General features: G+C 54.6%; 5 protein-coding genes across 5 annotated transcripts; 1 reads left to right on the top strand and 4 right to left on the bottom strand.

The window, feature by feature from the left end:
- On the bottom strand, nucleotides 1–1,293 carry GCG54_00008450 (54S ribosomal protein L3; the record flags this gene model as incomplete). The annotated part of the gene is made up of 1 exon (XM_045408416.1): nucleotides 1–1,293. The coding sequence occupies one exon, from the start codon at nucleotides 1,291–1,293 to the stop codon at nucleotides 1–3; it is 1,293 nt and encodes a 430-aa protein (XP_045263106.1).
- A 509-nt stretch (nucleotides 1,294–1,802) lies between these two features.
- Nucleotides 1,803–2,326, top strand: GCG54_00008451 (uncharacterized protein; the record flags this gene model as incomplete). The annotated part of the gene is made up of 4 exons (XM_045408417.1): nucleotides 1,803–1,805; nucleotides 1,864–1,883; nucleotides 1,990–2,172; nucleotides 2,236–2,326. 4 exons carry the CDS (start codon nucleotides 1,803–1,805, stop codon nucleotides 2,324–2,326), a joined length of 297 nt encoding a protein of 98 aa, XP_045263107.1.
- Nucleotides 2,327–4,828: 2,502 nt separating this feature from the next.
- GCG54_00008452 (uncharacterized protein) lies at nucleotides 4,829–6,958 on the bottom strand (the record flags this gene model as incomplete). The annotated part of the gene is made up of 2 exons (XM_045408418.1): nucleotides 4,829–5,383; nucleotides 5,435–6,958. The coding sequence occupies 2 exons, from the start codon at nucleotides 6,956–6,958 to the stop codon at nucleotides 4,829–4,831; spliced, it is 2,079 nt and encodes a 692-aa protein (XP_045263108.1).
- A 4,336-nt stretch (nucleotides 6,959–11,294) lies between these two features.
- GCG54_00008453 (H/ACA ribonucleoprotein complex non-core subunit NAF1) lies at nucleotides 11,295–13,166 on the bottom strand (the record flags this gene model as incomplete). The annotated part of the gene is made up of 1 exon (XM_045408419.1): nucleotides 11,295–13,166. One exon carries the CDS (start codon nucleotides 13,164–13,166, stop codon nucleotides 11,295–11,297), a length of 1,872 nt encoding a protein of 623 aa, XP_045263109.1.
- An 8,740-nt stretch (nucleotides 13,167–21,906) lies between these two features.
- On the bottom strand, nucleotides 21,907–24,185 carry GCG54_00008454 (CTD kinase subunit beta; the record flags this gene model as incomplete). Its single annotated transcript, XM_045408420.1, has 4 exons — nucleotides 21,907–22,722; nucleotides 22,775–22,982; nucleotides 23,035–24,128; nucleotides 24,180–24,185. 4 exons carry the CDS (start codon nucleotides 24,183–24,185, stop codon nucleotides 21,907–21,909), a joined length of 2,124 nt encoding a protein of 707 aa, XP_045263110.1.
- Between the last annotated feature and the right edge of the window lie 1,162 nt (nucleotides 24,186–25,347).

A 25,347-nucleotide genomic window follows, 5' to 3' on the forward strand; every position in this document is an offset into this window, starting at 1 on the left:
CTAAATAATCTCACCCATGTCAATATGCACAGGCTGCCACGGCTTCGCCCCCTCAACGAGCATATCACTCGGCACCCGCACGTTGTTGCCGGGGCTGTACAGGTACCACGACTTGAGCGCGTTCATGGACGCCTGCAGCCGCGCGTTGGTCAGGCTGGCGCCGGCCCCCTCGCCGAGCTTGTCGGCTCCGCTGTAGATGCCGACGACATACACGGGCGTCCTGCTCAGACGGCCCGTCTCGCTCTCGAGGCGCGCCACGGGCGGCTCGAAGCCCTCGCGCGCGCATAGCATCGCCAGCTCCCGCGTCGGCAGCTTGAAGCTGAAGAGCCGCTCGAGGTCGACCTTGCGGCTGAGCACGTGGGCGTCGACAAAGGAGCGTACGGCGTCGCGGCCGCAGTGCGCGTAGATGGCGCCCGTGACGGCCCGCACGAACGCCGCATGCGCGTTGTTGCGGATGCGCATCCACCGCTCGCGGACGATGGCCGGGTCCTCGAGGAACTCCTCGGGGCTGCTCGACTTCGGCTCCTTCGGGGGTTCCGCCCGCTTGGTGTGCACGGTGTCGCCGAACTCGTCGTCGAGGACGACACGCGAGGACACTCCGCGGCGCCACTTGAACTTGTCAAGGTGGTGGGCCTCCTTACGCTCGTAGCCCCAGGCGCCCGTGATGCCGACGGTGGGGAGTTCCTGGGACCACTGCAGCAGGCCCGGGTCGACCTCGTCGCCCGGGTGGATGGTGTTCTCGACGCCCCAGCCGTGGGCGATGCGGTAGAGCGAGTCGGAGCCGGCGTAGGCGCGCATGGCCTCGAAGAGGATGGTCATGGGTAGACGAGGGTATTGGCAGACGAGACGCTCGGAGGTGTGGTAGTTGATGAGGGAGGCGCCGACGACGGCGAGGTTGACGTTGTTGAAGTTGGGGCTCGGGTCCGCCGAGGGGTCGACGAGGCAGCGGGCGAGGGTCTGCAGCGGTACCTTCTCGGGGAGGGAAAGACGGGCGTGGAGAGCGGCGAGCTTGGCCGAGGAGAGGGCCTTCTCGGGAAGTGGTGACGGGAAGGGCGGCGGCTTGAGCTCCTGTTCGGGTGCTTCCTCGGTGACTTCTTCTTTTGCTTCTTCTTCCGGAGCGGAGGGTCGTGTCCACGAGAATAGTGACCTGGCGCCGCAGGTGCTACTGCGGGCGTTGTGGACGAGTTGCTGTGAGCTTCTAACGGAGATTGGCGTCAGGGACGGCGAGGCATGTGTCCTGGCCTGGGCGTTGAGCAGCTGCCCGGTGCATCTTGATATCCTTAACCTCTTCATCGGGGAGTCGTTTTTTGGTGGGGAGAAGAGTTTTGCTGGTCGTTAACGGAACAAAAGAAAGGCAAAATCGAGCAGGTAATTCGATCAATGTCGAACTCGGTGATACGGAGGCCGAGCAATTGGGATTGCTGGGTGTCGATGGAGGGGCGTTCCGCACAGAGTAAAAGTTCCACGTCCCTTCGTTCGCAGCGCCGGTCTCCCGTCACGAAAAAGTTTCTAGACGTCTAATTGACTGGAGTCGTGTGAGCTCTATTCCCCCCCAATGCCAGGGTGAACCGTGCACGAGCCACGCAGTCGCCTTCACCTCAGCCCGTTGCAAGCCCGGAACATCTGGGGTCCGCGTCTCCGGGCGGTACGAGCTCCACCGTGGAGGAACGGTCGAATAGCGAATCGCAGATTACAACGTCAAGTGCCCGGCTGTGTCGAAAAGCTACCAAACCTGTCGAGGCGGGAAAGCGATTGCCATCACCAGAACCACCCCAACCTCTTCTCGTTGAAAAGCAGTCAAGATGGTAAGACGAACCCCTCATCCTATTGACCCTGACGCGCCAATTGCTAACTGCTGCACAGGGAGGCGGCCCCAAAGTTCCGTGAGTTATACCCCTCGAAACCACTCCCACCCACGACCCGCGACCGACCGGAACCCCCATCGAAATCGAGGCGAAGCTCTTGTCTAACATGTTGGGATTTAAAAAGTTACCCTAAGCACGTCTGGTCGCCGGCCGGTGGCTGGTACGCGCAGCCCGCGAACTGGAAGCTGAACACCGCCATCATCGGCACCGTCATGCTCGGCACCGTCGCCGTCATCTGGAGGATCAGCGCCGAGAAGGAGGTGCGCTACGTCATGCCTCGGGAGAACAGCTTCTTCCCCAGCAGATAGTACGTCTTTCGGCCATGGCACACGAGCAGTCGGGGATCACGGACTAACAACTGGTGACACAGCTGGTCGAAGCAATTGATCGAGTACGACAGAGAACAGGCGGCGAAGAAGGAGAAGGAGTCGGCGCAGTCACAAGCTATCCAGAACTCATAAAGGAGATGGGACGGGGAAAATTGTACTTGTAAATATGGTACTCAACGAATTGAGGGCCGTGTAATTGCGGCGATTGCGAATCATGCCATGGGAAGACCTTGTGTTATCGACGGACTCGCCGGCCAGCTTTTTCCAGACGGGACGCATTTGCAAAAACCAAGGGAGATAAAGGCGCAATGCGGTCCTTTCATACGTGTACATCGACATCCCCTGCGCCAGTGCGGTAGCGTGTTCCGCCGAGTCTTGTATGGACGCCCAATTTAACCTACAGCAGTAGCCAGATGGTGTTGACCGAGATGCTGATATTCTAGAAGGAGGTTCATGTGTTTCGTGTCATGACAATCCACGGTTTGGCCATTTGAGATTACTGGTTAACGTGCATCCACAATCACATGCTTAGACTGAGCTTGACCTTCATCAGCTGATGACGACTTGAAGGCGACGACAGGAGACCGTTTGCGGTCGGCTAAACCATGTCCACTGAGCAGAGCACTTGCCTACTCCGATCGACGGAGGAGACCGTACGAAAGCCGTCCGAAAAGCAGCCACAATTGGCCAGGTCCGACATGTTATCAACGTATACACATCAGCAGGGCTGCAACGTAGAAACAGCCTGGATGAGCAAGAGGCCAGAAGTCGGCGGCTAATATCAATTGCACAACCAAGCCAAGACAAGAGAATGTTAGTCATAATGTAACAACAGCTGTTGTGTACGACGCGCTCCTATTGGTTCCGGTGTAAACTATAGGCAGTATCCTCTATCCAACCATCTGCCCGTGTGCCGTTAATCAACCTTCTACTGGTAAATCATATAGATCTCAAGCCAGTTGGAGTCAGAAATCTTAAGTTAAGCGCGACAACATACTACTGTCCATCGTGGTTGCCACAGACGAACTGCGTTATTGCGATCTAGCTGGCCAGTCTCTGAGTTTTAGACAGTCGTCAAACGAGTAAGATCATAGGTAGCAATGGCTGTGGAACGTCTCGTCTCGGGGCCGGCTCATCGGCCTTCTATCGAGCCTGCTAGACGGTGAGTCTTGCTTGATCCCCTATATGCCCTCCGCCGTCGATATTGTAGTTCACACCGTGACATGGCTACACACCAAGATAAGAACAGGTTTTGTCGTCAGTGCGCAAAAGGCCATTTGACTGTTTCAAATGAGATGACAGCGAACAGCCTTTGCAAAAATACGATTGGGGTGCCCTGAGAATGAATGGCCACGGTTGCGAACAACTGGTACAGCCTAGGCCTTTTCGTTATTACTTTTCCGGTTGTGTGTATGGAGTCCCATGTCGACTTCCCAGCCTCCCCCTCGTCGCTTAGAGTTTCTGGCCAACCCCAAGTGTGGGTGACCTGGCGTATTCTATTGTCTAGGCAGATGAGATCGAGTGAGACTATCAGTGCCTCTGTATTGATAGCATGACAGGTAGCTACGTGCGGATGAAGTGCGCTTGCCTGTATGGATTCCAACCCAGTTCAGGCAGTCTCAGCCCAGCTCCTTCACAATGTCGAATTCACCGCGCAGGACCTCCGCACAAGGACTACATGAACTCACCTACCTACGTTCTGTTCATACATACCGTAAGACTATTGTGATCAATATTCTCTTGTATCGGGAAGACTCTGCTCTTGCAGACCCCCGTTATTACAGTCATCATCGGCTTTGTACAATTAGATTCGACAAGTCACATTGCGACTCAAAGCATTTCAGGGTATGGCATCTCATTGTCTACCTATCTTGCTCGACACAAGAAGCAGCTCTAGCCCTAGTAAATCGAGGGAGGGAACATGCAACACGATTTCCCCCTCCATTCGCCCGCATCGCAGTGCGTTCATTCTGCCCCCCTCCCATGCCCCCGTGTCAAATTACACAAAGGCATCCAAAAAAGAAGGGGACCAACGCATCCCGCGCATGGAAAATTCCACCCTAACAGTCGCCAGCTTGCGACGACCACCAGCCACCAGAGCTGCAAGAAAATCAAGAACGAGAAGGCGGTTTGAAAAAACAACAACAAAGAGTGGCGCAATATACATTAAGCACTAGGCGCTTCCTTTTCCCAGCACTCTGCTTTCGCCAGCCTTCGCGGTCTGGCGTTGAATCGAGTCCGGGCACGGTATATGAATCGAAGGAGGTTTTTGAACGGGTGTCTGAAGGAGTGACAAGAAGTGTAGAAGAAAAGAAGTTGCGGGACCCTGTGGTTGGGCGCTCGCAAAGGGTGTATCAAAAGTTTGTGTCGTAAGAGAGTGACTCGAAAGGTATAAAACAACGCGTCGATGTCGTCTTTGTTCCCATCGTCGAATCGTCGTGAGATTCCGGTCGGGGAAGAAGAAAACAAAATCTTCCCAAGTTCTTTTTTGTTGATTCGCAGAAACGCCGTACTGTCCAGAATGCATAGCAGACCCCAGTCTATCGCCAAATGTGAAAGATGAATCCCCAGTCTTTGTGCCAAAAGACGTTATATACGCAGGGAATCAGTGTACATGAACGGTGCTTTTGTCACTTAGGCGGCTTGGCCAGGGGGAGGGGCTTGGCCAGGGACGGGCTTGCGGCCGACAGGACCCATGGGAGGGCCGGGAGGGCCTGGAGGACCCATTCGGCTGGGCTGGGGAATCTTGCTAGGTCCCGGAGGGCTTTGCTTGCGGGCGTGTCCTCCCGGGCTCTGAGGTCTTTGTCCAGGAGGTCCTTGGAATCGGGGACCGGGCGACTGAGGGCGACCGCCAGGTCCCATTGGGCCGTTACCGGCCGGAGACTGGGGACGACCACCGGCAGTTCTGGGGCGGGCAGGCGATTGGGGACGGGGGTAAGGGGGTCCGCCGTGGGGACCACCCTGGGGCGTCATTGGGCGCTGACCGGGAGGGTAGTTGGGACCAGGGCCGCGAGGAGGACCGTTAGGACCGGGTCCTCGAGGGTGACCGTTGGGGCCGGGACCGCGAGGAGGGCCATTGGGACCAGGGCCACGGGGAGGTCCTTGAGGCCTAGGCTTGACCGGACGAGTAGACAAGCAGGTGCGCGGTACAACACCCTGTTGGGATCTATCCAAGCGGATGCAGAGCGCCTGAGAATGTGTTAGTGTGATTGTTGCACAGCGGAATGTATTGAAACTTACCCATCCATCATCATACTCGTGCAAGAGACGCACGAGGCCGCCAGCTCTCAATTCCATCTCATCCTCGAGAGTAGGCTTGAAATCAAGTTGGATGCGGTGAACAGTCGTGTTGGCAGGTCCACCAGCGGCGGCGATAGCAGCAGATCCAGTGGAGCCGCTGGACTGGTGACCAGGGCCAGCGGAGTTGGCGCTGAACTCGGTACCAGAAGGGCTGGCGGGGACGGTAGACAGGGGCGCGGGGGCGGGGATGGTAAGATCAAGGGCCTTGGGACCATCCTTGCGGGTGGAAGCCTTGCGAGTGAGGGCTCCAGCTGCAACTGCGCCACCAGCAACAGCGACGGCACCGGCGGCACCAGCAGCCATCGTGGCTCCGTTGATAGAACTGGTGGTGGGGGAAGGAGGCTCGCTGACAGCAGTACCGATAGGGACATCGGCGGCGACTGAAGGCAGGGGCTTCTCGTTGAGGCTCATGTTGCTTACGGACTCCTCCTTGATGGTGCCGTTAATTCTCTCAGCTCCAGATCCGAAGGGGTTGACGGGGTTTGCGTTCTGGCCATTGGCGGGTCTATCCCAAGCACTCTGGCCAGGAGCGCGGGCGCCAAGAGCACCAGCGGCAGCGGCGGGAGCCATATTTCCGTTGACATTGCTCTGACGCTTGTCGGCGGGGTTCAAGTTGGGCAGGAATTGAGTGACGGGTCGGAGGCTGACACGGGGAGCGCGGGTGTTGTTGCCGCTGGTGACAGCGGCGGCAGTTCCAAAGGCACCAGTCTTTTCATCCTCATCAGCCAGACGTTGCTGCTCCAACTGCTTCTTGCGACGGTTGAAGAGGAAGAAGACGAGGAGGAAGACGACCAGAACACCAGCCAAAACACCAATGGCAATACCAGCCTTTGCAGCACCACTAGGCTCACTGGCAGACTTGTCGCTGATGGCGGTGGAAGTTGCAGAAGCACTGGACACGGCAGTGATTTCGTTGGCGGTGGCCGCGGATCTGGTCGAGCGGGCAAGAGTGGGCGCGTCAGTCGCAATGGCTAGAGTCGAGGGGATGCTCTCGGTGACGGATTCCTCGATGGCGGAGGGGAGAGTGCTCGTGGCAGAGTCGCTTGTGGCAGTAGAGGACGAGGCATCGGGGGTCACGAGGATGGCGCCGCCGGCTCTTTGGATGGTAGTGCCCGAGTCGGCTGTGGTGGTAGTAGACTTGGAGCGGGTGGGAAGGGCAGAAGGCGCGACGATGAGCTTCGTGGAGGAGGTACTTGAGGCAGCGACGGCGCCGTCGGTGACGGTCTGGTAGATGGTACGAACAACAGTTGAACGACCTTGCCTGTTAGCCCGGCGCGTAGTAGTCGTGTCATCGTCGTCATCTTGACGCTTGATTCTGTCATTACCTCCATTCTTGGTAGTAGTTGCACTGTCGTCATCATCGGAACCAAAAGGGTTCAAGTTCTTGAAACTGTTTCCAACATCGTTCCAGAAATCGGGATTGCGAGGCAGATGCCTGTGAGCAGCACGGTGGTGGTGAGCCATTGTGTAAAGCTGAGGTCGTGTCGTGGCCGAGGTCGGGTGGATCGAGGTCAAGTAATTCAATAGGCCCAGCCAGCAGTCGTCGTGATAAGAATGAAGGTGATGGAATGTTTCGGTAGTCGAATCGTGAATGTCGTGGTTCGTGGGTCAGAGGGGTATCTGGAATATCTCTGAGGGATACTGGCGTGGGCTGGAGAGGCTGATGATGGGTATGCTCTTAGGCGACGTGTGCCAGATGAATCGTGATCGTCAAAAGAATGAACGGGCTGTAAAGAGGTCCAGCCAGGGAGTCGCGGTGCTCAGATCTGTCGTGGACGGGTTGTGAGAGAGGGTGTCTCGGTCTCGAAGATCTTTGTTGTTTTGGTTTCGAGGAGGTTGTACCGTTTTGTGTGGTGTGCGATTTTTGAGAACGAACGTAAAGCGGCGCTGGGCCGGGAAAGAGAGTAATGCGAGAGGTGGATGAGGGGAGAAAGGTTGAAGATCTCACTACCAGCTCACAGGTGATGGACAACACACACGGAAGAGTCAGTGTTAATGACAGTGAGTTGTCATCCAGACGAGACGGAAGACGTCGTGTGGAGGGAAAGAACGGATGAATCTGCACCAGTCACTCTTTGCAAGCTGCAGGAGAAGACGACCCTGTTGGCGGTTGCGTCTGGCAGCGGCAGAGAGAACAGTCCCGGTGAGTGCAGTTCGGACGGGATGGGATGGGATGGGACGGACAGAAAGAAGAGGGACGAAAGTGGGAAAGGGCGCGAGAAGAAGGAGACGGGGAAGTCGAGGTTGCAGTCAGTGCATGCGCATCCTGGACGAGTGGACGAGGACCCAAGCAACGTTGGACGGAGAGACAAGGATGACAGCCCAATGTGAGTGGGAGCGAGTGCGTGTGTGCGTGTTGACGGGGGTGTCGGCGGGTGTGACTGGTCGTGACTTTGGACGACGATCCCTGCGCAGCGAGTCGCCCATTGGCCGCGTTCCTGGCACTTGTTTCCCTCCCGCAGCGTCTTCTCTTTTTTTTTTTTTCTGCCCACCCACCTTCAGGCAGTTGCGACTTCCTGTCTTGCACTCAGCGCTCAGGTTGGTTCCTGCCGCTGGCTCACCGATGGAAATGGGATGGCACTTGCAGGAAAGCGCGGCCGTGCGGTACGGCATGGCTTGTGTCGCCTGCAGTTTTTGCCGTGTTAGCGGCTTCTGGGGGTCACAGTGGTCGTCGCTGGTGTCCCTTGGCGACGGAGGCCACTCTTTTGGATTTCTGCTAGGGGGCTCGGATCACATTTTGCACAATTCAACAATGGGAACAAACAAACAACTGCGGCTGGGTTTAAAAAAAAAAAAATGCAACGGCGCATTCAACGGCCATTCGACAATGCATCTGATCCGCGAAGCCACGCGCCGAGTCAGCGTTTCACCTTTGAGCTGTTTCTGGGGCATCTCCCTGCGCCTTCAGGGAAAATGACAACTCTGCACAAGCACAAACCAAACATTTCGCGATAGTGTCATGGTTTCCTTTGCACCCTGTGTCATCGCCGGCTCCCTCAATGCCAGCGGTACGGTCGCGTTCAATTATCGCCCGTCCTGATCAGCCCTCTGCTCCCTCCCGAGTCCCCAGAGACTTGCACAACTCGCTCGCTCGTCGAATTCCCGCAACTCGGCCCTGCTCCAAGCCTAAAACCATCCACACCGGCGCCCATCTTCATCAGCGCCATGCACGGTCCACGCTAGCCAGGGATCCCCAGCTCCATCCTGTCAGGTACCGGTGTTGTCTGATTGGCCTTCACGTCGCCGTGTGGTTCCACCGCGCATCCCACAGGATAGACGAAATTGTTTGCTCAGGGTTCGCCTGATGTTGGTCCAATCACGTCACACGGTGCACAACCAGGAAAGACCGTTTGGCCGGCCCGAGCTCCAATCCGCAGCCCCCAAATCCCAAATCCCAACTCTGCCTGCTTCTCGTCATCACCAACCAGGGCCCAGGGGCCACAATCCTGCCGTACCTGCGTCCGCAAAATGCTGTGCCACTGCCTGCCTGTGGCCAACTGGCCATGCAGGCACACGCACCTGTGACCTCTGGAGGGGTTGACTTGATGGTGTCGCCAACGACTCGGCGACGTCCACTCACTGCAACCGCCGACTCCCCTTTTTCTTGCTTCACAGGCATCCAATGGGCGACATTAGCCCAACCGACCATATGCTCGCTCTCCTCTTCGGGTTTCTTCGAGAAGAGCGGGAGGCTGCTTAGGCTTCTAGAGCTTCAAGCAGCCTGCAGGCCACCATCTCATGGCCGTCTACGACTGAAAGAGTAAAGCCAAAAATCGCATCAAAATAGCCTGGCCCGAGGTCATCACTACGGTCATCGTCGCACTCTCCCTCCAGTCGCAGCTTGGAAAGGCCGGCGTTCTTGGTGAGGCTCAATCTGCCCATCATCATCTCGACATTCGGCCCGCAGCCTTCTAGAGAGGTAGCCACAGCTCCCCGCCGCCGTCCAGTCGTCAGACACATGTCTCGCTTGACAGCGACAATACCGCCGAAACACCATTCCTTTCAAAGGGTCCGGGGAGGAGACAAGAAGCAATCATGCCCTTCAAAATGGCATGACATCTTCTGTGCTTCGCAGCCAGCTCCTTTCCCTCTCGATCCGCCTGCCTTTTCTTCGAGTCGGAGGCCTGACAAAGATGCATCTGCACCCAGACTATCAGCTCAGTCAGTGCCCGGCAGCCAGTGCGACGGAAATGGACATCCAAGGACGTCTGCGTGCCTCGCCCTGCTTATCTCTCATACGAGTTGGGTCAGGCCACGTTATGCCAACTTGAGTTTCTGCTCTCGAGCATGCTCGGACACTATCCATACCCTATTTCACGTCTAGCAATCACCAAAATCGCTCACCGTTCGATTTTATGGCGTTGTGCTTGCTTCTTCCGCCCGAACCTAGCGCACAAAACTCCCGCTGTCCAAGACGGCACAAGATGGGAAATAAGAAAGCGACGGGGGAAATCTCCCGGGGAAGAGTAAACGGCGCCGTCTAGCGCACTGGGAAACCTTCTGAAACAGCCGTCTCCTCCGCCCGAGCCGTCTGGTTCAGTGGTTCCCCTCATCGCAGATTGGGCGACGGGGGCCATGATCTGCCAACAGACTCCCAACTCCCGCCAAGCCGTTCCATTCCCCACCACTACCGAGATGAAGCCTCCTACGGCCTTCCTCCGCACATGGAACCCAGCCTTGCCCGCGATCCATGCCACGACACGCGGAATGGGAGGGAACAGAAAATCTACGAGCAAGATTAAAGTCGGCGTACCCTGTCCCCCGGGTGCATGAAAAACACCGCATCGGCGCATGGTTTTGGCAGGCAACCAACGTCAGCAACGAAATTCGCTAATGGAGGGCTCCGTCCTTACGCGGGAGCGCCTGTGGACACCGCAATCACGTCAAACACGCGTTCCAACCGGGGCCACCGTCGCATTCGTGACCGAGGTCAACATTGCCAAAATGCAAAGTTCAAGCTCCTGGGGCTCAGCGTCGTAGATCTGCGCTGCCCTCATCTTACTCATTTCTGGGTAAATGACGAAAACAAAGAAACGTTCCCAAGTTCCCAACCAACCAAGTTTGAGTCTGGGTCGCCGTCTCAGTTCTCAGACGATCATGTTTCTCCCCGGCTACTTGGATATATCGACCGCTAATTCGGGATCGTCGGCCCTATCTATGCAGCTTGGCCCGTTTGTCGCGTCTGCGATCTCCGACCGACCTGAGCAAATCTCCCTTGCACCAGCTGCCGACGTTCGATAGTCGAGATGCACCCGCACCGGCACCAGAACATTCATGATCGTCCAGAACATGACATCTCTGCAGCATCAGTCTCGATGGATGCAAGCGTTCAGCCCCGTTGCCCAGCTTCACCGGAGATGCAACAGGATCACCAAGCCCAACGAGCTTTTAACTTTAAATAACTTGTGTCTTGCCTTTCTAGTCCGTGGCTGAAATCTGTCTCGTCTCGCATTGTTTGCGGTCTCAAGTCTAATTATTACATGCAAATGCTTTTTTAAGGTCCTGGCTTGAATTTCGTCCAGGCCGACAAGCAGAAGGGGCCAGGCAGGCAGCTAACTCAAGCCACCCGACACTTTGATACCCCCTGGCTTCATTCGCCATAATCCGTGCCATAGTGGCCTTTCAGTTGTTCTCAACCGGCTACTGCGTCACCGTCATTCACACGGCAATGCTTCCACGTTCTGCTATCTTCCATCCAAACAGCACCGCCGGGTACCCTGAATAAGATCGATCACGCATCGACGTCTGCGAGGCGATGCAGCCACCCATCTCAGCTTAGGCCTCCCTCTCCTTATCTGATTCATCGGGGAGGAGGCTGCGCGCCCCATTGATGCGGTGGCTGTTGCGGTGGTTGCTGCTGGTTCTGCTGCGGCTGCTGCTGCGCTTGCTGACCGTTCTGCGCCTGGTTCTGCTGCATCTGTCCCAGCAGGGCCGCGAAGAAGGCAGGGTTGATATACGCTCCCGCCGCCGGATTCTGCCCTGTCTGTCCGCCCTGCGCCGGCCAACCAGGCGGCGGCGGCGGCGGAACGGCCGGGAATCCTTGACCGCCCTGTTGAGGAGGCATGCCCGGGAACGGGAAGTTGAAGGTTGGTGCCGCGGGGGCCGGCGTAGTCTGCTGCTGCGGCTGTTGAGGCTGCTGGTAGTTGTTGTTGTTACCTCCCCATTGTCCCTGTGATTGCTGCTCCTGGTGCCGTTGCTGCGGCATGGAGTACCCGTCTCTGCCCTCGCGCTGTCCGAACCCACCGCGTCCACCGCGTCCACGGCCTCTGCCCCTATCACCACGTCCCCTGAAGTCTCCCCATCCGCCTCTGCGCCCGCCAAACCTGCCGGGCTCGGGCTCTTGGCTGAACGTCTGCTGCATAGGCGGCACCTGCCCGAACCCAGGCGGCCTCGTGAGCGGCTTGTACGGCCCGTCGTCCTCGTCGTCGTAGTTCAGCCCGCCGTCACTCGGCCCCGCAGAGACCTCGTTCCGCAGCGGGTGCGGCTCCCTGGCGCCGCCCCCTCTCGCGGGCCTCTCCCCGCCGCCGTTCCTCGCCCTCGCATCCTTCTTCTTCTGCTTCGCCTGCCTCTTATGCTCCGCCTCCTTCTCGTCGTCCGAGAACTCCATCTCGTCCTCCGCCACCTCCTCATCGTGGATGTTACTCGCGTCAGACCCCTTCAGGTTCTTCAACGGCTCGGTGAACACAAACGTCGCGTGCGCCACGGGGTAATACACCTTCGTGCCGACCTCCAGCCCCGCCTCCTTGATCTCCTCCGCGCTGCCGAACATGACGGTGTACATCGGCTGCAGCACCTTGCCGATGGTCTCCCACACGGCGCCGAAGACCTTGCGGTCCTCCGTGCACAGCGCCGACCCGGAGTCGAGCACCTGGTACTCGCCGGGCGTGAAGGCGCGCACGACCATGATGTTGTCGACGACCTGGTCGACGGCGCCGAGCGCCTCGATCTTGTCGTCGGCCGTGAGGGTGAGGTCGGGCTTGGGGACGGCGTCGGGGGCGACCTCGTTCTTGGTGCGCAGGTGCGCGGCACCGCCGGCCTTGCCGGCGTCGGGCCCGCCCTCGTCGTCGGAGCCGCCCTCCATCTCCATGAGCATGCGCGCCGTCTCCTCGACACCGAGGAGCTGGTAGCCCTCGCCGGACTCGGAGTCGTCGTCGGAAGAGGAGTCGGAACTGGAGGACTCGGAGGAGGATTCGTAGGGGGAGGAGTCGATTTCCCATTCGGGGTGCTCGGCTTCTTGGCCCTCGGGGGCAGCGGCGGGTTCTTGCTCTGCGGAGGTGGTTGTGGTGGTGGGCTGCGCCGTTGAGGCGACAGCCGTGGGGGCAGGCTGGACCGGGGGCGTTGTGTCGAGGCCGTTGATCATGGCTTCCAGGGCGTCGGTGAGGGAAGGGGGCTCGGCGGCGTCGATGTTCATGGCGTCGGAGTCGTTTGTCTCTAAGCGTTCTGCATGGGGAGGGAGTTGAGGTTCGCTTGTAGCAGGTTGCGTTGCCTCTGCGGGAGTCTCCTCCATCTTTGTGTCTTCATTCTGCTCCGTCTTGGTCTCGGCGGGCTTGTTGTTCTCCTCGACGTTGGCGCCCTCGAAGCTTGCGGCCGCGGCGAGGACGTCGGGGGGCAGAGGAGGGAGAGTCTCGTTGGGTTTCGCGAACCCCAGGCCGGGGATCTGGAAGCCTGACATTGCGAATTGTCAGGACTATTCAGAATCTTTATGACGAACAGAAGCGATCGTGTGAGTAAGGGGTTGCTGAAGAAAAAGTCGAGGCGTTGAGGTGACGGAGACCAGACAGACCCTGAAAGGCAGCGCAAAAAGAAATCGAGTCTTTGGGGGACGAGCAGTGAAATTTTAGCGGGGCGATAACGATAAAAAAATTAAATTGGAGACATGGCTGGCGCTAATGCTCGGTCAGTGACTGGCGCCCCACCTTCACCGAGCTCACCACGACTCAAAAAGGTCACCTGAATTCGCTCCTTCCTCCTCTCGACGACATCTCATCACGCGCGCTTCGAAAGTCTACCCAACGCTCTTTCCAGGCGCGAGCGACAGCAGAAAACTTCTTCCAAGGGAAAAAGAAAAGGAAAAAAAACCGAGAGTGGCAAAAAATCAAAAAAGTTCAGCTCCAATGAGCCTATGAAAATTCGCAGGAGATTCTTACCAACCTCAGGTGTAACGATGCTGCAATTTTCTAACCGGCGGTGAGATTCGAACTCACTGACCCGTGAATCGGGACGTTCGGTCTTGGTCACACTTGAAAGTGCCTAGTAACCCCGCTATACCACGGATCTTGGTGACGGGAGACCTTTCCTTTCGGGGCTATAAGGGGTCGGGCGGTTGCCTGGGGAGGTGGAATGGAAGTTGATCTAACGCAAAAGGTTGATACATAATACCGGTTTCCGTTCAACGCGAAGAACTGATATTAAATCCTTTAAGTAGGGAAAGATCATATAAATTCATCTTTAAATAATAATAGACCACGTGGAGCGCAGTTGTCTACTACCGGTGACACGCGCAGTCTTAACAGAGATCTCTAAAACAAAATCAGTTATTCCAGAATTCACAGCCCAAGCCCGTAAGAAAAAAACATAGTATTCCAACTTTTTTCTTCTGAAATATACTACTCAAACCTGCTTGAGTTAGGTAAGACCTCTATTCGTGGTTGGCAACGTACCTCAAGCATTTCACCGATTTTCGTGCCACTAACCGGTTTGAACCATCGGAATACGAGGCATGCTTATCCATATGTAAACCCCAGATCACAAATTTCCAGAAGACAACACGGAACTAGCTACCTCGGACGAATGGCGTGTTCGGATGTGCCTCTGTAAGTTGTCATGACGCCCGCCTTTCACGGGAGTGAAGCATATGTAGCATGTAAGAGTAGCTTTTTGGTGGATAGACTTGCGATGCCGTTGCAAGTCTCTCAGAGTGCTGAAGCGCTTACCGCAGCCCGCGGACGGGCAGCTGTGCGACCGTTGATGACATCGCATATGCTCCCTATTGAATGTCAACTTGATTTGATCTCCCCTTCAGATCCGGGATGGTGACGAACCTCAATGCCCCAACGTCACCAGAAAAGCGGGCACAAACAGGACAAGCATGAACCTCGGAGTTGGTGCCTCTGAGTGAAAGTCTGCGGGTCAATTTCCCTTTGCGAGACATTGATTGAGACATCGACTGTCGAGGCTGTGGATCAATTGCAATAGGTTTCGCGCCCCTATTGCTGTGATAGACTTGATTAGAACCAATTATTTCATCAGCATCAGCATGAAGCCCTTGATACTCGTGACTTCGATGCATCATGGAAGCAAGCGGCTGCGGAAGGCGTGGGTTATGCTCAAGCAGAGGGTCCAAAGCAGACTGCGGACTGTTTGCCCATAAGACCGACTCATGTGTATCATCCATCAAGTGTTGAAAGGATGTTGCTTGATGGCGCCACCAGAAATGACTGTTATCAAGGGGGATTGACGACGGTGCGTACGACTCAAATCCAAACAGGTGCTGAATGATGTTTTAGGAGAAGTTATCATGTTCAGAGTCAGGTTGGCTTACAAATGGAATAGGATAACCAGTTGAATTAGCAAAAGGTTTATCGAAGTCCTCGTGGCTGCATTGATAATCTACGAGGCTCTCTCCGGTGGATGACGGCAGGAAGCTGGCTGGTGGGAGCTCGTGTCTGGCAGCGCGTCTGGAAAGGTAAGAGCCCTGGCAGAAGTGATCGACAGGTTTGGATGCCCGATGATCGAAGGGACTAATTGGAAAAGTCGGTGTCGCAAGAAATGCCGAGTCCCTTAAGAAGGGTTCGGTCGCAGATACAATGTTTTCTCGGCTCCCAACATATTGCTTGTGGGAATCTTCCTCGCCATTCTGTTGTATCAGGCTCGGTGTGGAGTCTTGTGTCGGAAAGAACGGCCACCAGGGTGTTATCGATCGAGCAAGCTTGAAATCGAGACCACTTTGCTCTGTTAGAAAGGTCTTCCTGCAATCACCAGTGTCACACTAAGATGAAGAACCTAGGTTGCGTATAGACATACAGATTTTCCTCAAATAAAGGCCTGAGACTTGGTGCTGGACGGTCGCTGCAGGTTTCAATGGTTAAAAACTCCATCACAGAGAAATACACGTTACATTTCCGGAAAGCCTCACGAAAGAGATATAAATAGGGTGCCACCACGTCAACTGTTCTCGGCGACGTGGTAGGCGGGAAACTACAACTTCGAAGTGTTAACGAACGTATCACAATTAAGCTATAGAATGAAGTCCTTACAAGAAAAATTACAGCAAAGGTCTCCCCAATATAATTTCTTACAAGAATAGTCACACTAAAGCTCTGACTTTAGTTCTCGAGTTGGTTCAGGGGTAATTTGGAAAGTTTGTGCTGAGAAGGACAGGAATACTTCAATTCCTGAGACGATGTGAAGATAGACATTCAGAGAACAAATGAGCTGGGTGAAGTTTTCGTCTTTGAGCGCCCTACGGATGTGGTGCTCATATGATTCTCCAGGTAGCTGCTAAATGCAATGTGCTCAACAGACAGCAGAGCTGGCGATGGACTGCGAATAAATGAGGGCTAGGCAGCCAGGAAAGTATATAGCGGTCGCGATACGTACATATGTGATTTTTTGTTTGCCACGTATGACGTGGTTGGAGGGCCTCCGTCGATTGAGGCCACGGGCATGTACCTGGATTGTCAGCCAGTGCATCAGCAGGAGCATACAACTTTGGCTGCCGTGTAACACACCATTTTGACCAGAGCTTGGGCGATAAAACCATCTAATAAGGATTAGCATGTCACGATTAGTCCGAAATAGATAGTAGCCAATGGCAATTCGATTGCGCAGACGTTGGATGGCACACAAGAGCTTTGCTGTCACATTTCCAGAGCTATTGGGACGTTGCGCTCACCGCCAATGATAGCCGTCTTGAAATTTTGAGGCACCACATGGCGAGGGTGATGAAGTATGCTGGCCAATTAGACCCAATGATAATCACGCTTCTAGCTGCGTGGCTGCTCATAATTCAAGTTGATTGGTAGCCTGGTGTTTTGAGGCCACTCCAAGTCCAGCCCTAACTGTACTCAAACTACATAACCAGAGGCTAGAGTGCATTCCTTCCATTATAAATTACCTGCAGATGATTGTTATGACTTAGCCCAAGGTGACGGTTGGGCGGTTCACCGTCCCAAGATTTCTTTCACCAAACGTTCGAAGCATCTCAATTGAATGTCTTTTTCAGGAACGAGGAATATCTCATGAACCTGTGTAACCACTGGTATCACAGCTGAGAACCTAGAGGTACCGAATCTTTCAACCCTGGTAATTTCAGGGGATGGGGCCTGGACTCTGAAATTTCAAAGATAGACAATCAAAAGAGACGAATGACTGAGGAAAACTGCATACAGAATGTGCGGCCCGGTTCTTGAAATATAGGTGCTTCATCCGCCGGCGCAGAGGTGTGGTCCGTCTGACCGACTGCAGTCTCGGCGCCTGTCTGCGTCGGGAACTGAGAGCAAGTCGACGGCACGGGCAAACGCAACATCAGCATGCCTCATAATACGCACCGGAAATACTGTTCATACCATTCGAGTTCCATGCACACAGTTTCCCCTCACGAAAAGTAGGGTCTTCCCCGCGATAGATTCTCGGATAAATCGTGGGTCTTGAGCTTCAGTCTGCACGTCGAAGGCTCACCGCGACACAAGATCGTGAGCTTCAAATCTCTGTCGCATCCGCAATGGAGCTGGCTCATGTCAGCAAACTTTATAAAGTCAACGCTTTGAGACGCTCTCGTTTCTGATTTCGGGAGGCTTCTGAAGACGTTCCGTGACACCATTGAATTTCTCCTTAGCGCTATGCTTAGGTCCCAGCACCAGTCCTTGCGAGATCGCATGTAGAAATATTTGAACCCTTATAATGATATACGGATAGAGATCAACCGTCTTTTCATGATTCTGCTGCCATTGTTTGCGTGATTTCAGCATTTGCCATTCATTGATCTCATCACTTGACAACCGGGCAACATGCGATGCCCAAGTACCTCCACATCTTAACTTCAGACGATAGCCAGCTAAGGTCTAAACGTTGATCGTTAACGGCCTCGAATCCAACTAGAATTGTGCTGCATCAGACAGCCCTACCAGTGTGACTGAGGAGGAAGGAGGTGCCTCAATGACGCCCTGTGCACAGCCAGGAAATCACGTTATACATACACAGCCAATGTGGCTCCTGCAAAGGGGCAGAGTCATGCGAATCCAGAGCAAAATCGATGCGTTACCATGAGAATGAATCTCCATTTCGGACCATTCTTGGCAGTTCTTCTGATGCGGGGCTATGGTCAAACCGGCGGTTCTAGTGAGGTCATGTTGGAAAGTGGTCAACCTGCACGGAACTGCTGCTCGGCCACGCAAGGCGAGACACAACCTCCAACGATACTCTTGCGAGATTCCGGCACCGCGCCGCGGGCGTAAATTGAGACAGTCAGCCACCTCCGCATGAGTTCTGGGCCTCATCGCACTGTTGGCACCAACTAGGGACCCCAATACCATGGCTTATGCATACTATCGACACATCATTTCGCTTTCGAAACAGGCTGGGAAGCAACAGGAGCTGTCAAAAGGAAGATGCACTTTGTGATAGAGCGAAGCTGCAGGCTGGGCCCGATTGAGACAAGCGTTCTTCCACCTTGAAAAACTGCATGGATCATTTCGAATTTCTTGGCAAGATGAACTGGCTTGGAAGAGGGAAAGAAAACTTAACCACCTTCCCAACACTGTCGTCCACCTTTTCCCTGGTCCGGACGTCTAGACGTAAAGTATGAGCTTATGATATTCTAGAAGAGACTGCTGGACCAGCCTCGCATGGATACCACTGAGAGAAGAGATCACAACGCTAAAAGTGAGTATTCCCATGTTGAAACCGCGCCGACAATAGAAATTTCCATAAATTGAAATGAAACTGGCCTTCAAGAACCGTCGGTGACATGTGCTCTAGACGTTCCATCATGTCATATGGATGGTTTTTGGGGTAGTATTGTAGCCGAATCGAGAGTATTCTGTTGAGGCGGCATGGCCTCATCCCCAGCCACAGCAGTATCAAGAAAGTGGAAATATTTCGTGACGCTGTGCGACCACTAATACTAAGTTGGGTATGAAACAGCTCTGTAAGGCCACGCTGAGAGACCGAAAGAAGTAAGTCCGCCGTTCCGGTCAGACGTCGGAGCGTTGGGGTTTCAACGGCGGGCGGGCATTGAGATAAGCGCACACGTGGGTGATTGTAAACTGTGCAGGAAATGCGTTCTAAAGCCCCGAGTCCGTCATCTCCGTCGGGTTTGCTGGTGTGGCTCGTCTGACCAACCAAGTTCCTGGCCTGGGGGCTGAACGAGGGCGGGCAGAATGAGGGAACAGGCCGCGTCATTCTCAGCCTGGTATTTGATCGAGCACCCCAGAGTTTGGCGGCGGTTGTGATCTAGCCTGATACTCAGACAGGTTGAAGTTTTTCAACTTTGAGATTCTAAGAAACAGACCGCCTAATCTTCCGATGTCTGCGCTGCCCTATTTCCTTTTCATATCTCACTTCGCCAAGGGTAGCAAGTAATCGAGACGTTAATGATAGCAGTGACGATAGTAGAAACGACGACAGCAGCGATAAAATAACGACAAAGTTGATATTCGTAGTAGAGGAGGCGAAGATAACAACGATGAGGAAGATGACAACAAGCTTGGAGGAAGAGTAGTCTGTCTACCAGCAAATTGGAGGTGATGCTGGCGGAGAAAGTTGCTTATTCTAAGGTCATATGCGTCCGGGTTATGCTATATATGATGACCACAAGCAGACCGAAAGCGCCCTGAAACATCATCGTCTTCGCTCCATTCTCCCACCACACTGCGTTGAGCACATTAGCACATGTCACTACGAATAAGTCGGGGAAACATATTGCACACGCTCACCACAGTGAGCATGTCAATGTTCTCAACAGATTGAATATCTATAGTGAAGCGTAGTCTCCAGGACTTGACCACGAAGAACAATCCGAAGGAGAAGGTTGCGCCATAGCCTGAGCCGAGTGCCGGGTTTTGATGTGCCTCCGAAGATTATCTGTGCGGTTACCTTTGATGGGCGCGAAGCAGATGGAGCAGGTCAGGAACGTGCTCGAGTGGGCTGACTTGACGTGACGCGTGAGGTCTCGAGAAGTACTGAAACTCTGGGCACATCCTGATACCGTGCAAGCATGTGTTTTCTCATGGCATCGCATGTGCTCTCTGATGCTAATCAGCCAGTTGTGGCGAAATACATAGTGGATAAGACGAACCTCAAGCTCCTAACATCCCCGGAGAAGACAAGGCAAACCGAACACGAATAAGTCTTGACGCTCTTGACTTGCCTGAGCTTTGGGCCGGCCTTGCTTAGTCTGGGTTTGATAGCAGGTTCGTCAATACGCTGAGCTTCGATTGCCATTTCATCGAAATACGTAGGCTGGAGGCTGTCCCACGGATCCATGGCGGAGGGCACAGTCGGGCCGTTGTAGGCGTTGGTGGGCTCAGAAGGCTGTGAAGCAAACTGGTAATTTCTGAGCGAGTTCGGCATGGAGAAAGGCACGTCAATGGCCCCGAGCAGATCAGGGAGGAATTGGTGCTGTTGATGTTGTCCAAGATTGCTTCCACCTAGCAAACCGATGCCATAGTCGATTGATTCGCCTCCAGTCTGCGTTGACTCGACTGCAAATTGAGAGCTATCAAAGCTCGAGCTATTGTTTCGTCTTGCATCGGAAGATGGATCGACAAGTGCCAGATCAAAGACGTGGCCGAGTGAGTTGTGGAGAGTGTACGGCTCAATCCTTCCGACTCCTCTGATGTCTTGAGAACTCAAGAGAGAGCCCCCTTCCCGAGTAAGACTACTTGACCTGCCATAATTGCCTGCGATGAGGTTGTTGACATCCCCATCAATTAGAGAAAACGATGAGTCGGTGCTATGTTGCTCTTGAAATCCGAATGATCCTGTTGAAAAGGACGTGACAAAGTTATTGTAATCTTCGGCACATGGGCTCGACACGCCTGCTTGGAGATTCCTGCGTGTCAAGTGTTTGAATGAAGAAAGGTCGTGAGAAGCTTCTGCATAGGTAGTTGGTGGCTGAACCAATGCCTCTTGGAAAGTCCTGACAAGGTAATCGACGTAGTTAGAGACGTGAGGCTAGCATGATGACAGAAGGCAAGGCATTATGGGTGACATACAAGTTGGTTCTCGAGGGAGGGTTCCTAAGGAAGGATGCCGGATGACCATGATTACTGCGAAAGAAGTCAGAGAAATTGTCATCCATGGTCCAATGAGTGGGCGAAGTCATATGGGTTTAGTCAGCCGTTAAGACGCATGGGAAAACTTACAAAATCGAAGGGATCCCCCATCCCGTTTTAACAAACCGGGAAAAAGGGCAGTAATTCGACAGTAGTTGATTGTTTTCTTCGCACCATGAACTGAGGAACTTGCCCATCTTATAGAAACCATCGAGAGGTCATCTTGAGACCTTTCTTTGATCCAAGGCTCACTCGATCATGTTGGGGCGCATAAGGCGTCCGCTGATTTTCCCGTTCTTGGGAGGCCACGCTGCAGCGCGCCTCATCTGCGCCTCAATGTGACATGGCATACTGCTGATAGCGGTCTCGACCATAGACTGGGAGATTTTCGGTGAGATCAGTAGGCTGTTCATGCAGAAGCTGCCACGACATCGGCTTTTACGCGCGCTCTTGTCGCTGTGGAACCAAGTGGCAGGCTCGGGAGTGGATGAACAAGTGCCACGCTGGAACACATCGATTCCAGTCAGCCTAAGCTGAGGTGAACTGGTCAAAATTTCCAACGCAACTCCTCAATGTCATGCAGGTACCCTCTCCGCCTGGGAGTTCCCACTGACGCCTCAAATTGAGGCCCCATCGCAACCCCTCAATCCCGCGCCTCAATTTGAGGCCACGGGCATTGGGCCTCTTGGAGGCGCAGGCGGCTGTGAGCTAGCGATACTCGCATGCTTCTCCACAGCCACTATTCCACCACTTCATCCGCCCCGTGAGATGCATAGACATCTTCGGAACAAGAGAGGTCCGCCTGCAGTCAGATGGACATCGGTAGAGTAAGGCGTTTTTCTACCTAGAGTATCCGTATTTACCTACACAAGCGTTGTGGATGATTGTACTCCAACAAATGTACACGCGGCCAAGATGGCCACCAAATGAAGCGATTTCTTCCCGAGAACATTCCAGGTTCTTTTCCCACGGGGTATCTTCCGTAACGCCAAGTAACTCAGACAAAAATCCATTCCGATGTCCTTTCCCCTTGAGTACCATTGTACCAAACGCTGTAGCTAGTCTGCGGGCTGAGCCAGTATCGGGAGCCATCCATGCTCAGTATAGAATCATGAGAGAGAATGCAAACAATCAGGCTCAGTAGTATCCACGGCCCTTGCGACGATCGTGGTGGTGATTGCGACGACCACCGCCCCAGCCTCCATCACGCTTCATGTCGCGGTGGTTGTGGTTCTTGCCCTCAGGCTCCATGGGCACCTCGACCTCGACCTCGTAATCCTCATACTCGTCCTTGAAGTAGGGCTCGACCTCGCGGCGCTCGCAGCGCGCCTGCTCCGGGTCGAAGACGAAGCGCATGGTGCCGTCCTGATTGCGACCATTGCGCTTAGCGGAGTTGCTACCAAAGAAGCTGATGTTCTTGAGGACGGAGACGCCGTTGGATAGGTTCTCGTCCTCGCCGCCGTCGCAGTTATTGCACCAGTGCGCGTACCGAACGAGTTTGTCATCGTTGTCGACCTCACTGTTAATGATGATCTTGACCTCGATGAACTTGTTCAGGTCGAAGCGGTTGCCGAGCTTCGTGGACTTGAGGTGCTGGGTGTAGAGGTCCAGGAGGTCGAGCATGGTCTCGACGATGTTCTGACGGGTGGTATGGTAGACGGAGAGGTCGACCTTCTCGATTTTGTCGACGCCAGTGCCAAGAAGGCGAGCGGTGAGCTCGAGCAGGGCGAGGGCCATCGCGAAGGAAGGCTGCTTGATAGGAGCAAAGGTCTTGTAGAGGTCGATGCTCATTTCCATAGCAATAGCGAAGATTTCTTTGGCATCAGCACCCATGATCTGCTTGGTGACCTTTTGAAGAGAGGCTTGCGGGTAGCGGCAACGAAAGTCGAATCCGACGGTCTCGAGAATCAGGCGCTCTAGGCCGATGACGATCTTGGAAGGTTGCTCGAACATCTGTGATGTGTCAGTCAAGGTCTTGCGCTAATGTAGAGACCCGACGACGTACCTTGTCATCTTGAGTTGTAGGATGATCCGGATTCTTAATGTTGTACGCAGCGCACAGAATCTCCTTGGACTTCTTGATGGTGTCCTCAACCTTGCAAGCGAGGAAGAGCGAGGCCATAGCGGCATCCTGATAGTTGTACTCGGCGTCGCGGAACGACAGGCGGAACCAGTGATAGTACACGCAGGCGGTATCGAACGTCTTGACCGGTCTGTGAAAAAGTAAGCCTTGAACCGGGAAAAAGGAGCAAAGTAACGACGTACACATGGAGCACGTTGCGGACGTTATCGATCAACTGCACTCCTTGGAGACGGTAGCTGTCCTCCCTAGCTGGATCGCTCTTGTTGTCTCTCAGCATGCGGCGCAAGCGCTGCTCGCTGGTGTACTGGCAAGACACCTGCATGTGGCCAGGGTGAGGTCCCTTGGGAACCTGGGGCTCTGCGGCAGGGGCCGGAGTCGAGCTGTTTGTGGAAGCATTGTTCGAAGCCGCAGCTTGCTGCTGGGCCTTGGGGCCGGAAGGAGCCATCAGGACGGTCGCGTAGCGGCGCTCGAGGTAGAACGGGTCGTCGTCGGAGCTGTTGCTGCTGCTCGAGAACTCGATGAGATCCTCAGAGGAGTCGGTGCAAGGCTCTGCGTCGTTGTGGTCGCCGTGGCAGCTCTCGTGATCGACAGCGCTGTCCTCGCCTCCGTAGACACTGCCGCTCTCGTCGAGGTCGCTCTCGTCAGCGTCGCCAATGTCGTAGTCGCTGTCGTAATCGCCCTTTCCCTCGCTGAACCGGGCCTGGCTCTCGTCCTTCTTGGTGTCAGAGCTCTCGTTCTCGAAGTCGTCGGCGTCGGCGTCGGCCTCTGGCTCGTCGTCCTCGTCTTCCTCACTCTCTTCGAGCTCGGCAAAGCTGCGCACGGGTGCGATGTCGTACGGATCTCCAAGAAAAGAGTAGTCGCAGTGAAAGACAGCGTCACCGTCCAACGGAAGGTCGAGGATCTCGTTGCTGGGAAGGAGCGAGATCTGCTGCCGAGTGGCGTCCGTGACTCGGTAATGGATGTGCTCCAACGCGCCCGTGTAAATCTCGGCGGCAAGGGTCTGGGTGATGAACGGCGGCGGCGGGCCAGCGTCAGCGACGTGCCAGTTGTACCGTTTTGTCTGCACGGACCACAGGCGCCAGTCTTCGTGCTCCACAATCCGGAGACGGAGACGGGGCGGGAACACCGTTCGGTCCTCGCCCACCAAGACCCTGACCACACCAGATACGGTCCAGGCGTCTAGGGTCTCGGTGGCATTGTGAGGGCCGAGGAGGTCGAGTGGCGCTTCATAGTTGTTGAATCTCTGGCACCAGGCAGAGAGAAGGCCTCTGGGCATCTATACGTCGGTATTAGCATGAACACAAGAACGGCGGAACTGATGGCCAACGCCCATGGTCGCGATGGCTAAAGGTCTGAAATCCATGAGAAGCGGCAATGGTGGACACCATGCACGACAGTGACCTCAAAAATAAAAATGACAGTAGAAAACAAAAGTGAAGCAAAAACATGGGAAATATGTCGCACGAATCGCCGACGTAATCGAACAGAGAAAATGAAGGACGCCGCTTATAACACAAAACGCTGATAGAGAGAGAAAGGGAGGTTGGTGGCTGCGCGCTGCTCAGAAAGTGAAGCCATCGCGATCGCCCAAAATCTGGTAGTCTGTGAAGCTCCGAAGGACTCTCGCCAACGACAGACTTCATGGACCAGGGGTAGAAACGACATAGAAAATCCCCAAGACGCCTTCTGGCTTCGTATCAGCTTACCTTGGCTACACCTCGACGAGGAAGCAATCTCGACAAGTCGTCTCAGGCGAGGCGAGCTGGGCGCAAAATCCGGCGAAGCAGCTGAGGAGTTCGCGATGGAGATCCGCGTCGATTCGAATCAGAAATGTCGAGCAAGCGAAAGGAAGAGAACACTGCAACGATTCGAACACAGTAGACCAAGTCTATAATAGACCAGTCGAAAGTCGGTTTGTAAGATGAGGGCAAAGAACAACAAGAAGATCGAGGTGAAGGTTTTTGTGTCTGAGTCTATTTTTTTCCCTGGGAGCAACGATGGCTCCGAAAGTAGGTACAAAGATTTCATTCCAGCCATTGCTCTTTCCTTATCCAACCGTTCGCTAAAGACCACAAAGAGGGAGAGGTGCCTCGCTGCCTCATGAGACAATGCTCTGCGAGGGCTTCACGCGGGGACTTTGAAGCCTCACTCGACAGGGACGTGGGCCCTCTGTCCAGACAGCAGCTCTTTTAGGCCGAGGCCTGTCGTCATGTCAACCAGATGTCTGTAAGTAGAGTTAGCTTGTGCTAAGGCAAGCGTCCAAAGACAATGAAGTGTTGTGAGAACATCTCAGAGTGTTGCGTAGTTTCATGGTGAATACTCAATCCCGTCTTGAAACATTGTTGAGTGGATGCAAGTCATCATGACGAGGCAGGGAGGGTAGGGCAAGATAAAATCAGAACTAAACATACCTTTTGAACGTTGACACCAACTCTATAGCACCAGGCGACACGAGCAACATCTTCGAGACCATCATATGGCAACATCACTCTCCG

Source organism: Colletotrichum gloeosporioides (assembly GCF_011800055.1).
Source record: "Colletotrichum gloeosporioides strain Lc1 chromosome Unknown consensus_52, whole genome shotgun sequence".
Taxonomy (NCBI): Eukaryota; Fungi; Ascomycota; class Sordariomycetes; order Glomerellales; family Glomerellaceae; genus Colletotrichum; species Colletotrichum gloeosporioides.